Raw genomic sequence first — 14464 nt, 5'->3', positions numbered from 1 at the left:
GAATAACCGCCCCCATCCCCTACCCACCCACATGCCGAGAGAACTGAGAGAGGGAACCCATTTGAAATTATCTCAGGTATTTACTAAGACCCAGACTCGGATATTAAGATCTAGAAATATTCAATCTTCAGAATTAACATTTTATAATTTCTGAGAATAGCTGTTAATAAAGCCCTATCTTATTTTTAAAAACTCTGTTGTAAAAGACTGTATTGTGAGTAGCGGCCTAATTTGAAGGGCTCAGGAAAGGAAAAAAAAAAGACTGTAGTTCCTCGACCTTGTAGTACTTATGCCTCAATATCCAGGAGCGTACCTGTGTGAGGCAATATTTATTTCTGTTTGCATAGTCATTCACCACATTTACTCTGTAACGATTTATTGAGCACTTTCTATGTATCAGGTCCCTGCTGACTGCAGGACAAGACTGACAGGATTTCTGCTTCCATGGGGTTTTTAATCTGGAGGCGGCGGTGTGGGAGGTATTATCAAATGTGTATTGAATACAGAGTTCAAACCCAGAAAGAAAGGCTGTGCGGTAAACAGTTGGGGGCAGTGGTGGATACGAAGCTCTTCCAGAAAAAAGAAAAAAAAAAAAAAAAAGGAGGGGTGGGGGTGGACTTGAAAGAGGAGCAGTAATTAACCAAGAGGGAAGAGTAGCAGTTGAAATGCCATTCAGAGGAGCTCTGCCGGAACAAAGGCCTGAGAAACTGAGATCTGGGAAAACTGCAAAGTCGTCCAAAAATGCCGGAGCACAAAAAGCTGTGCAAGACGAGGCCGGAGCAAACGGTCGAGTCGGAGCCCGGCCACGCAGGAGTCTCACAGGCTGGTTTCAGTCTTTAGATTTTCATCCAAAGATGTGCTCTGCGACTAGATGAGCTCTTAGCTATCTGATTGGCAGATACGTTTCTGCTTGTGTTTTTCTGGCCAGCAGGAGGAGGTGTGTTTTTGTTTTTTGGGGGCTTTTTTTTGTGTTTGTTTGGATGCATTTAGCCGGCGTGTGCATTATCGGATTAGTCAGAGGCCGTCTATTCCTGTTGGGAAAGAGGCGTGTATACTTTTTTGACTCCTGGGGAAGGAGAGTTTGCAACCTTTTCTCGATCGTTATTGGATTTTGTACTAAAATAGCACCGAGGAGGCGGAGACTCGGGAGAGCCAGCAGAGAGGGAGGCTCCGAAAACCTACACGAACTGTGCGGGCGGAGTCGGCTCCGAGGAGCGCGGGGGAACGAAGGAGCGCGGCGCCCCAGCGACCCTCTGCGCATGACCGCCTCTGGTTGCCTAGGCAGCGGGACGGAGTCGCCCGGAAGAGCTTCCCTTAAGGAACTGCCGGCGCCTAAAACTCATCCCCGAGGGGCTCGGGACTGACCGGTTCCTAAGGCAGTCTTGACCACGGCAAAGCAGATGAGGCGCAGAGCCTGATGCAATGTGATGGCCATCCGCCTAGAAGCCGAAGGATTCAGATAAACAGGGGGAATTGGCCCCAGCGGACACCGGGACTATGGCAGACTTTTCTGAGACCTTGGAGTCCTTGACTGATGAGGTAAAGAGTTCCGGTTCATTCAGTTCCTCTGGAGGACTGCAGCCCTGGTCTTACGCCTCTGGGAGCAAGTCTGAGAGTGGATCGCTGCCTTCACGCTCCGAATATGGAGACAACCAATCTGAGCTTTCAGACTTCAAAGCTAATGTAAAGAAATTGAGCAGAAAATGGATCCATAACCTCAAGGGCAAGGAAACGAACTCTGAACAGTACCGACCAGACACTAAACGTCAAACAGACATCACTCAGGTATCCCTTGAAGAATTGAATGCCCTGCAGTCTTTTTGCACCATTAAGGTAAACCTGATCCACCACAGAGCGAACTCTAAAGGGAAAAAGAGCAGCAGACACAAAAAGCTGCAGCTTGGACCCGAGGCCGAGGCTCCAGAGGTAGATGCCTTAAAGTGTACTGTCCCTGACGAGCTTTTGAATAGAATCTATTTTAAAAACATGAGGACAACATCCAAACAGGTGGGAACAGCTAAGCAACACATTTCTTCTCGGTGTCCCGACTGTATCAGAAAAAGGGCAGAACTGGCCCAAGCTGCCTTCCTGAGACAGAAGAAGACTTTGCTGGAGTCACTTCTACTCCAAGAGAAAATAGATGAACATCTTCATACGAAAGACTTCCTTACCCTCATCAGAGAAGCACACCAGAGCCTTCCCAGGCTTTCAGATGACCCCAGAAGAATCTGGGAAAGGCTGAATGAGAAACGTAAAATTGGATACTCTGGTTTTTTGAAAGGTCAGATATAAAGCAGAAAATGTAGCAGGATGGAACTAGTGCTTGTTATTCACCTTTTTGTCTGCTTATTGGCAAACCTCTTATTCTTAACCAGATAGGGGGTGGTGTTTATTAATGATAATGTGTCATGTGGGTAAATGTTTCTGTTGTGTATTTGAATAATTATCATCTCTATAATAGGGGTGGAGCGGGCATGCAGCCTATAAGCACCCAATCCTTAGCATCGCCACCATTATTGGGAGACCCTGAGAAGAGCAGTTATAAGGTCCCTCTCTGCCTGTGGTCACACCCCAGTGCCCATCGTGGCAGAGTGTGGGGTGCGAAGCAGTCATGGGGTGTGCCTGGGGACAGGCTGAGGGCTGCCCTGTAGAGCCCCAGAAGCCTCGCATGGCCTCCTAACTGGCCAGGCCCAGGCCTTAAAGGAGCAGTGAACCTCTTCTCCATCCCCACCTCTGAAACTATGGTCTCCATGCCTGGCAGTTCAAGGAGGCCTCAGCAACTGGAGTAAATGGGGAATTCTGCCACTCAGGTAACAGCTTCAACCAGCTTCAGTCTCTCTGTTCAAGTTTCAGAAACTGGTCTAGCTTAGATCAGTTGTCTATTCTGAGGAAGTGGCCAGAGGTCAGGGATAATTTGCACAGACATGGAACATCTCCTTCAGGTCCACTGCTGTGGTTGGGTCTCGTTTCAAAGAAGGGCAATTGTGAGCTAGGAATTCACATGATTGGTAATTGCTACAGCACATATTCCTGTCGATTCTAAACAAATGATTCTCTCCAATTTAAATGAGAGGCCTGAGAACCAGTTGGGCCCTGGGTTCCCAGCTGGGCAGGGACCAGGGACTTAGCCAAGAGGGTGCCTGTCAGCTAAGATCTGCCTCCTTAACTGGGCCTGGGCCCTGCGGGAGGACCCAGACTGGGTGCAGGACAAGTGCGTAAGGCAATTATTGGCATCTGCAAGGATCACCCTCCTTTTAGCCAAGCCTGGACCTCAGTGGGTGAAAGTTGAGCTTTGGAATCTTGCCTTTTCTTGTCTGAACTGAGAATAACATTTATTTTGGTGAAGGTTTATGGGGAACACCTTGAGCCATGGACCAGACCTCAGGAACAAAGGATCTGCCACTAACAAGTTTGTAACAACTAACACACCCTCCCTCACCTTTCCTATTAAAGGGATTTGTTGAAAGGTTTGGGGGCATTATGGGGTTCTTAAGGCATGGCCCTACAATAAACCGTTCTATGCGCCAAAATCTTAATGTTTTAATATCCTTTGGCCTCACTGTGTGTGGGCACATGGACCTGCATTCTATAACATTTCTACAGTCACTTTGGAAACAAGAGTTTACTATTCTTCCCTCACAGATTTAAGGACTAAAGCTTTCCACCCAGTGTTTTTTCATATTATAGAAGGCAACATTTTAGTTGAAAGAGTTACGAAGTTTTTATAACAATCCAGGAGAGAGATACTAGCATTTTGGATTAGGATTTTGACTATACAGGTAGAAAGAAAAACAGAGATCTAACAAAGATTTAGAAGGTAATAACGGGCATTCTTTGGTGAAGAAATGAATATAGGGGTTTCAGTTCAGTTCAGTCGCTCCGTCGTGTCCGACTCTTTGCGACCCCATGAATCGCAGCACGCCAGGCCACCCTGTCCATCACCGACTCCCGGAGTTCACTCAAACTCATGCCCATTGAGTTGGTGATGCCATCCAGCCATCTCATCCTCTGTTGTCCCCTTCTCGTCTTGCCCCCAATCCCTCCCAGCATCAGGGTCTTTTCCAATGAGTCAACTCTTTGCATGAGGTGGCCAAAGGACTGGAGTTTCAGCTTCAGCATCAGTCCTTCCAATGAACACCCAGGGCTGTATAGGTGTTTAGTAAAAGGTAAATGTTAAGAATGTGACTAAGTTTCTGACTTGTACATTTGTATGATATGATAATTTCATTGAGATAGGAACAGTGGAAGAGGATGATGTTTGATTAAGAAGGCAATTATTTGGACGTGGTTAGTTTGAGAAATATTTAGGACATTCACATTGAGAGGTTGACGAACATTTGGTTATTTGTGCTTGTGATCTGAAGACAAGGTCTAACCTAGAGATTGAAGTAAAGGGTTGAGGGGGAGGGGATCACTGGAAGATACTGTAGTTAGAAATTGAAGTCATAGATGTGGTGAGCTCTTCTCGAAGAAAATAGAATGAGAAGAGAAGAAAGGCTATGACCAACTCTTGAGAAATTTACCAATTAGTGGCTGGGTAGAGGAGAATAAGGTTTCCCTGATGGCTCAGTGGTAAAGAACCCGTCTGCCAATGCAGGAGATGTGGGTTTGATTCTTAGGTCGAGAAGATCCCCTGGAGTAGGAAATGCCAGTCCACTCCAGTATTTTTGCCTGGGAAATCCCATGGACACAGGAGCCTGGCAGGGTACAGTCCATGGGGTTGCAAAAGAGTTGGACACAACTTAGCAACTGAGCAACAGCAACAACAGAGGAGAATAAGCCAGCAAAGGAGATTGAGGAGGAGTCATCCTAGAAGAATAAAGGAAAACAGCAAAGTGTCGTGTCAGAGAGCAAAGAAAGAGATTTCAAGGATGGGCTGTCGAAGCATGCCAACCCAACAGAGTTCACGGGAGATAGTTTAGTCACATATTGGCCTCTTGGCCTTAACAGCAGTCCCTTCACTCTTAGAATCTGGGCAGACTGACAAAGCAGATTGAGGAATAAATGTAAGCTAAGGACATGAGGAATATGGGTACAGACCTTTTAAAAAAAAAAAAAAAACAACTTGAAAAGCTCCTTTATTTTTAGTACAGTTAAAATATCAGGTAGCATAAAGGACTGATCTAGTGCCCCCTTGTATTTTGTCCAAATCATGATTAACAACAGCCCAATTATGTTATGAATGCTGCTTATTTCTTAAATTCTGAGTAATTTCTTACATTCTGAGTAAATGTCACCAGTTTTCTAGATGACTTAAAAATTGATACTAGTCTTATTTTCAAAGGAAGTGGTATGTAGACTTCTTGAAGTTTAGCTGTGGAAGGAGAGCGGAGATAATTTTTCTACATGTCTTTACACTTAACCTATAATAATCAAAAATTTGTAAAAATCAGCAAAAAATAGCCTTTGTATCTTATTTCAATACTTCAGTACTAGTCTTTGCCTTTAGACCTTCATTTATGTATAAACATGTTCCTTTTTTTCTATAAAATTTATTGTATTTCTCTTAGTCATTCCTAGATAAAATGGGAAATGAAATCATTACCATTTTCATAGTAACATTTTATTTGAAATCCACACTATGTCATGCTTTATCTTTGCCATATTAGTATAAAAAATTCTGAATTATTTTCCCATTGAGGGTCATAATTCATCCCTTCAGTCAATTAAGTCTTCCAATCCATGCATAAGAGATTTTAAATTTTGTTTAGGTCTTTAATTTTGAAAGAAGTGTTTCATAGTTTTGTGCATACAAGTTGTGTGCTTCCTTTATTCCTAAGTATTTTACTCCATTGTTTGCTATAGTAAATGGAATTTTTTCCAATTCATTTTCTTTTTGGATGTTCATTGCTAGTGTGTAGAAATACAACTGATTTTTGCCTGTTGATTTTGTATCTTGAAACTGCTGAATTTATTGATTTGCATTAACAGTTTTTAAGAAAATGGATTCTTTAGGGTTTTAGAGCTAGAAGATTTTGTCATTTGTAAACAGAGATAATTTTACTTCTTGCTTTTGATTTAGACATTTTTTTTTCTTGCCTAATTGCCCTGGCTCTAATTTCCAGTAGTGAAGTGAACATCTTATTTCTGATCTTAGGGGAAGAGCTTTCAGTTTTTAACCACTGAGTATGTTTGTGGGTTTTTCATAAATGGCCTTTTTCATTTGGAGTAAGTTCCTTTCTATTCTTAGTTTATTGAATGTTTTTGTATCATAAAGGGGTATTTCATCAGTTGAGATGATCATGTAGTTTGATGTACTCTTTAACCCATTCTCATGCCTCACCTTCTTTGCACTCAGCCCATAACCTTGAAACACTGACTAATCAGAATTAAATGTTGTAGTCTGTATGCTAAAGCACTAATATAAATTTATAACACTTGTGTCTTAATAATCTTTTCTTTCTTACTTGATTTGAACAACTGGAGGTTGTTCCATCTTATACACTTAGAGGTTCCATCTTATACAGTATCCACGGCACTTAGCACAATGCCTGACACAGGATGGTGTTCAAGAAAAGTTTAAATGATGGAAATATAAGTACATCCAAATAATGAGATTTAATATGTCTTTTGCATCAGAACAAGAAAATAATCTGCTAGTGTTTTGTCTTTGTGTAGCTGTTTTTTATAATTGTTCTCTTTCTCTCCATGGCTTGGATTCCTTTTTATCATATACATTCATACTTTTTCTCAGTGGCAAATTAGTGCAGCGCTTTTTGATATCTTTCCATATGCAGCCAATTAATACAGTATTCATTTAAAATAATATAAAAATATCTCTCTGGAATTCATGTTTTGAGATAGAAAAACATTTATGTGACTTGTTAACTTCAAAGATAATTCATGACTTTTTGCAGTTTTGAAATGAGGTGGAAGTTCTTGATGCTCAAACTCGAAAATAGTTTTTAATTCTTCTGAACAAATTCAAAAGGAATGAATATCTTTTCTCCAAACCCTTTATAGTGGCACCCAAGAGATTCCAGTAAGGCTGGAAAGGAAAATCTATCAGATCAGATGCTAAGAAACCACATATTTCCCCAATGCACTAAAAATGTATCTGGCAACTTGATGCAGGATTAAATAAATGCAGCTTATATAACTGTAATATAGACTATATAAATATGCATCCATGTAGTTTATGATTTTTATCTAGATTTTTAATGAAAAAAAATTCTGCACTGAGAAACAAATCTATGCATTTAATGAGTATTAGAAAAACAAAATCCTTGGAACAGAAGTAAGTGATGTGCCAGATTGAGAGAAAAGAAAGTTCAGTCCTGAACCTCTGAGTCATTCAAATTCCAGTCTCAGAACTGTTTAGGAATGTTTGGGACACCCAGCTCAGAATACCTCCAGTTTTAAACATGTTAGTTTATTTCATGATGAAGCCTAATATAGTAACATAGCTGTTTCTGCAGCAACATAGTTAAACAGGCTGCGAAGAAAATGAGAATTGTGGTTCTACATGGGTGTGGGCTCTCCTTCAATTTTTTTCTGGAATTGACAGAGGAAAAGTACATACACAAATAGTTAATTTGAGACAGAAAAAAGACAGCTGAATTCTCAGTTGACAATGCCCTCTGCAATAGAGAATTTCAAATTCTCCAATTTTCTGTAAACTCAAATTACAATGGATATTACAAGATTCTATCAGGGTAGCTCCAATAATCCCAGAGCCTAGCTTTGACGAGCCCACTGTTGAGGTATTAATTGGGGTTTAGGAGAAAGTATGTTATGGTCATTCCACCCCAAATTTGCTTTGAATGTCAAGACTGATGACCCCGCATGAAGTCTGAGAAGGTCTGAAAAGGTCTATTGCTCACATATTGAGAGTTGCTTCTGAGGGACACAGGGCAAGCTCCCAAGCTGATCTAAAAATGGCTGGAGAGAGAGGAAAGATACCGGTTTGGCTTTTACTGTGATCAGGGAGTGGGGCTGAGGTGAGGATGCACACCTGTGGGCTAGGCTTACATGGTCTGAACTTCCTGCCAGTACCAAAGGGAGCCCTGGGCTTTTATCAGCTGTTGCAAAGGTGGAGTGGGAGTGAAAGGTGGGCGTGCACGTTTTTGACCGTCAAACATCAAAATTGGAATCAGACTCTTTATTACCGGTCATCCTTAAGTTTGACTGCTGATAAAAAATGTCATATTTCATTTAATTAAAATTTATCTTTCTTGAGTATGCTTGAGTAAGAGAACTCTATGAGGCTTGTAGCCTGAGACAGACAGGGGTGGGGAAAGTTCCATTAAACACCTTGTTCAAGAGCTCAACATTGTATATTTTTAGAACTGAAATGGTCAGCCTTAACATCTGACATCTCAACGTGGATAAAGTGAGGCCTGTATTATAGCTTTAATATGTCACCTTGATTTATATTTTGGGTATTCGTGAGGCAAGAGACTCCCATAGTTATTTTCCCCAAGGATGGAAAACTTGGATAAATAATTGCTGTGGTTACCATCGGTGGAACTAGGTGGCTGGAACACTGCAATGGCCTGAGAGTCTGTAAACAAACACTAATGCAGGTAGTTGTTGGGCAGAGTAAAGCTGTTGACTGCATGAAATCCAGCTAATTTTGCTGATCCTTGAAGCCCATCCTTTGTCAAGGATGTCTGGATGAGGGAATTCAAAGTAGTAGCTCTCCAGAAAGCTCTATAACATGCAGTTTTGTCCAAAAAGTGTACAAACTCCTACTCCTTTGCACTCATTGGACTCCAAGGAGTCAAATGCCAAGGGCACAAGAGAGAAGTTAACTCTCAACTGGCAAGGGTCTGAGGTTAGAGGCGGCCACCCTTTCCTACAGGTGGGATACTCCAGAGGACCCCAACTTAGGTCCAGCCTGCAGCTAACACTTCTGCTTCGCAAGGGGGTCTTGATGGCTGGGCTGAGCTGAGCTCATAGAAGGCTGCCTCCCTGCCCCACAGAAAGGTATGGAGCTGCAGAGGCTCAGGGACCGTAGGAGTGGATACGTGTTTCCAGGGGACCAATAGGCAGTCTCCAGTAACCACTCTAGTATATACGGTATGAGGCTCAGGAGGCAGTTTCTCATACCAGAAATCCACGAGCAGCTTACAGTCATCACGGGTGGTGCAGAGGTTTCAGGAGCTGTGGGAGGCCTTTGCTCCAGTTTCTGCAGTGATTGGCTCTCTGGGGGCAGGGAATGGGAACACTAAAGGGGGACTCTCAGACATTCCAGAGTCCTTTGTTGGAGGGGAGCCCCAATTCAAGATGGGACAAATTGTGAATAACAGCATAAAAAAGCTTAATAAAACTTGTAAATGAAGAATATGTTGCCTCCAGATTCCCCAAAGGCCTAAAAGATACTAGGCTTGTTTAATGTCGTGAGTGCAGAGAAGGTCAACTGCTTCTTCTTGACAGTGTTAGAGATCCCAGGGTCCTCGGGTTACCAAATACTTTCAGAAATTTCACCAGGGTTGTAGGGCTTTGTACTAAATAAAGGAAGTACCCTCTCACCCCAACCACCCCCTTGTTTGAGCTCCCCTCCTCTCCCTTGTGGCTCAGATGGTAAAGAATCTGCCTGGGTTAGGAAGATCCCTTGTAGAAGGGAATGGCAACCCACTCCAGTATCCTTGCCTGGAGAATTCCAAGGACAGAGGAGCCTGGCGGGTTACAGTCCATGGGGTTGCAAAGAGTTGGACATGACTGAGCGATTAACACTCTTACTTTATTCTCCCTCATCTTCTCTCTTTTTTTTCAGTTTTATCTTCATACCTAGAAAGAGTTTTATTGTATTTCATTCAACTTAAAGTATCCACATCAAAGTCACCGAGGAAAAATTTTTAATGCATTAAAAAATAAAATAAAAACGTGTGTGTGTGTGTGTCTGTGTATGAAGGAGGTAGAGCAGATGGAAAAAAATTCTAGTCTCATAGGGTCCCTGGGAGAGAAAGTTTCGGAAAATAACACCCCATCCACTCTCTCTGGAGAATAACTTCATCTCTCATACAAGAGACTATTTCTATAACCCATGGAAGTAATCACACAGAGCTCTGGGTCAACAGATTTTCCAAAAGTCAGGATGTGTCAGTACACACCCCAGAGAGATTTTCTCTCACAATGAAGTAAGTGTTGAGGGAAAAAAAAAATTCTGCAACCACTTTTCAAGACAACATCATAAATATGATATTTTCATTTCACAGTATTGGCCACACCGATAAAGTAATTAAATATTTAGCCATATATTGATTCTTCAGGGCAAAAGGAAGTAAGGCTGTGAGGAAGAATCTGTGCTATGCCCCTCGCTTAGTTTCTGGTGGTTTGCTGACAATTTCTGATGCTCTTTGGCCTATAGAAACATCACCCCAGTCTTTGCCTTCATGCTCACACTGCATTCACCGTGTACACATATCCGTGTCCAACAGCTCCTTCTGAGAAGGACACCGGTCATTAGGATTTGAGCTCACTCCAATGACCTCACCTGACCACCTCTTTAAAGATTCTCCAAATAAAGTCACTTTCTGAGGGAATATGAGTTAGAACTTCAACATGTATATTTGGAGAGAAACATACTCTAGCTGTAACAGAGAGAGCTCTAAAGCAGAAGAAGGAAACACCCAGAATTTCATCTCAGTGAACTTGTTCTAGAATCTTAATTAAAGAGAGAGGCTCAAGTTAACAATTTTCAACCATGGCTGCACATTAGAATTATCTGAGAAGCCTTCAAAATATACCCATGCCTGGGCCCTCCTTCTGTATATTCTGATTTAAATGTTGCTGAGTGGAGATCTGGCAGTATTTTCAAAAAATTTCCTAAGAGTATAATATACAGCTGCGTTTAGAGCAACTGTTTTGGGATGCTAAAGCTCGAAGCAGGAAGACCAATTTGAAGGCTGTTTTGTTAATCAAGGAAAGATAACAAGACTCTGAAACATGGTGTCAGCACTGGAAAAGAGGAAGAAATAGATGTTTTGTAGAAACAGGAAGTAAATCAGCAGGACTTGATGACTCATTGAATTGGAGGGATCAAACCAGTCCATCCTAAAGGGAATCAGTCCTGAATAGTCGTTGGAAGGACTGATGCAGAAGCTGAAACTCCAATACTTTGGCCACTTGATGCCAAGAGCTGACTAATTAGAAAAGACCCTGATGCTGAGAAAGATTGAGGGCAGGAGAAGGGGGTGACCGAGGATGAGATGGTTGGATGGCATCACCGACTCAATGGACATGAGTTTGAGCGAGCTTCAGAAGTTGGTGATGGACAACCAGTGTGCTGTAGTCCATGGGGTCTCAAAGAGTCGGACACGACTGAGTGACTGAATTGAACTGAACTGAACTGGAGGGGACGGGTGCAGTAAGGAAGAACAAGAGATGACAAGTAAGTTTCCATCAGGTGTATGTTGGTATTGTCAGAAGATGTTAAAAATTAAAGTTTGTTTTCTTTGGAGAAAGCATGATAATTGAGGTATTTTTTTTTTAGCAATTAACTTGCTCTTTTTGAGATCACTGTAGATTGACATGCAGTTCTAAGAAATAATACCAAAAAAATCCCATATATCATTCACACAGTTTCTTTCTAGGGTAACATCTTGCAAAGCTATAGTCCAACATCACAGCAAGATGTTGACACTGATACAATCGAGATATAGAACAGTTCCATCAAACTGGGATATAATGAGCTTGAGGTGCCTATAGATAGTGATTAAATGAGATTTGTTACGGTGGTATGCTATAAGAAGTGCTCTTATCTGGTACTGATCACTCTAAAAGTACCAGAAATCTGCCAAAACTAAGATCAACCTACTTCAGTACCTCAAAGCAATAATATAGAATAAGAAATTTTTTTAAACTTTGGATTTACATAATGAATATCTAGCAGTGACTTGGGAGTACACATAGGCAACCACTTCACCTATAGCATAAGATCTACTTGGGGTAATTCTTTAAACACACACTTAGTTGTGCATGCACATCCAGACATGCATGCACATGTACCCCACAAGCATGTTTACACACAGGTGCAACTTCTATTAGAAGACACACAATTTTGTGAGTGACCACTTAGATGAACTCATATTCGAAGAGAGTGACAATTCTGTCTTTTAAAGGGTGTACTTTCATTTTAACTGCAGCCCCCACCCCCCGCCCCAGAAAAAAAGATTAAAAACAGCTGGAACATGTGTCTATTTTCACCTCCTCCATCTGCTGGAACTTTGTTTTTGTATATCACAGACATTTTCCAAACAAAACTCTGCTGAACAAAATGATAAATGTGGAAGAGACATGTATGATTCCCTTTTTCTTTGAAGAGCTTTATAGAATGAAAAGTACTGGTGTGCTTTTCAAACATAAAACTAAAACTTTAAACATCACAAATACAGTTTTCAGTGGGTAATATGACATTAATTTACATTTGAAATTGGGTGATGTTGTCAACTTGAATGTTGGGTCTCTAACCAGTAGGTGTATTTATCTGGGAAGTAAAAATGAAGTCTTTTTTCATATGTTGATATTTGGAAGACTGAAACAGTGTGCTAACCAGTCTTTCAAGTTTCTGTCAGTACTTTATCTTTTCCCTTTAATCTCCCCTCCAAAATTACTATTGCTAGACCCTTGTCATGTCATGCTCCAATTACTATAATAATTTTCTCTGTTTCATTGAAGGCAGTATGCTTTTATACTAATACACCCTAAATAATAACTCAAAATTAATCTCTTAAAAACACTTTTGGTAACATCACTTCCACTGTGTATAGACTAAAATCACAAATCGTTGGCTTTTATTTTGTAGGTGCTACTTCACTTTTCAGCAGGTATTGAGGCCTAGGTTCTAAAAAGTCTTTGGTTCAAATTCTAGTTCTTCCAACTGCAAGCACATTTTGCAAAGAGTCCATTGTCCTAACCCAACTGATGCATTTTGAGGGTGTGAAATAATGGCAGAGCCAACAGATGGAAAATTGAAAAAAAAAAAAAAAGATTGGAGATAATAAAATGGATCAGCCTTGGTGACAAATTGATTGAAAAAGAGAAAAGGGTATCAAGCCTGATGTTTTCCTTAAGCTATAGTATGTATTACCTAAGAGAGAGTCCAGGAAAGAGGTTTGGCAGAATGAGGAGGAAATCATTATTTTGAATTTGGTATATGACAAGTAGGTGAATATATTTACTCCACAGCAGTTAAGGGCCAGAGAAAGAGAGGCAAAGATAAAAATTTTGGAGGCAGCAGAAAATTATAATCACCATGTTCATCCAACATAAGACCATTAAATATAAATCCACTCCACTACAGAAAAAATATAGCTTAAGTGTATTGCATATTTAAAATCCCCAATTTTACTGGATAATAATGCAATAAAAGTGTATTCCATAAAAATGACAGAAAGAGTATTAAACAAAAGTTCAAATAAAAATCTTGGTACCATTTACCTTGAACTTTTGGCTCAATATAAGATGATTCAGAAATTATAGCTACTTTACTATCTCGGCAGCTGTTTTCACAAAGACTAAAGATACAGACTTGGAATTCATGGTTAAGTGATATTTATTAGACTAGGAGAAGTATGGGGGCTGGGAGAGGTCATGGCTACCCTTTTGCTCCGCATTTAGGGAAATTCCTTTATTCCGTGACCAAGCATACAGCTCTGAGATAAGAGAGAAAGCAGAGGGTCACCTGGCTAATGAGCTAGATCACCCCAGGGCAGTTGACCAGGTGACAGATGGAGTCAGATTGCCCTCACATTCCTATAAGAGAAGATATTTTTCACAGTTCTGGACCATATCCACTTAACATAAAACAGAATCTGATAACAATTATGAGTTGCTAGTGCACAGTGAGAAGTCAAATACCAAAGCCAGTCCTTGCCAAGTTTTTCTTTGTATTTTAACCACATGATCCATATTCCTCATTACACTATCCTTCATCTGTCTAAACAACAGGCTGTTGTTAGTTTACGAAACTTAACCATTCTTAGCCCGGACAAGCTTCTTTAAATTTACAACAAATGGAGATTTTTGCAGTTCATATAATTACAGAAAAAGCTAATGGAAAAACAAAAAAGCAAAATCAAATCTTTGTAAGAATGTTTGGGAAGGTCTAAAGGAACAACATTTGCTGTTGCAATAGTCAAGGGCAATGGCTCTCCATTTCTTCTGGGGAAATTTTAGCAGACCTTCCTCTTTTGGGTAGATGACATGTGCAGTCACATTCAGGTGCTTGTGACCCTCTGTCGAGTTGATTTTCTGCTGTTCAGAAGCTCAGCTATTGGATCACGGAGAAGCATTTTAATTTGCATTTATCTTATTTTAGTGACCTTGAGAATCTTTTTTCATGTTGATTAGCTACTTCCCTGTTTCTTATCTTATGGCTTATTCTTTGTCTCTTTCCTACCAGTTCTATATGAAATGTTCATTTTTTTTTTTCTCACAGATAAAAGGAGAGAGTGGATTATTGGTGATAAATAAATTTTGACTTGGACAAGTGAGATGGATGGTGGTGAAATACACTAAC

General features: G+C 40.8%; 1 protein-coding gene across 2 annotated transcripts in view; it reads left to right on the top strand.

Moving 5' to 3' along the window:
* The first annotated feature begins 643 nt into the window (after positions 1-643).
* Positions 644-14464, top strand: part of C31H8orf48 (chromosome 31 C8orf48 homolog) — a 72443-nt gene continuing 58622 nt past the window's right edge. Inside the window, exons 1-2 of one of the 2 annotated variants that reach the window (XM_043454440.1) lie at positions 644-2281; positions 9719-11096. In XM_043454440.1, the coding sequence (XP_043310375.1) occupies positions 1498-2281; positions 9719-9804 (870 nt within the window). In that variant the 5' untranslated portion in view covers positions 644-1497 and the 3' untranslated portion in view covers positions 9805-11096. Of the gene's footprint in view, positions 2282-9718; positions 11097-14464 lie in introns of those variants that run through there. The other variant, XM_043454441.1, reaches the window with a different exon arrangement.

Source organism: Cervus canadensis, chromosome 31 (genome assembly GCF_019320065.1).
Source record: "Cervus canadensis isolate Bull #8, Minnesota chromosome 31, ASM1932006v1, whole genome shotgun sequence".
NCBI lineage: Eukaryota > Metazoa > Chordata > Mammalia > Artiodactyla > Cervidae > Cervus > Cervus canadensis.
The sequence above is the reverse complement of the archived record's forward strand: the minus strand, read 5'-3'. Positions and strand labels throughout refer to the sequence as shown.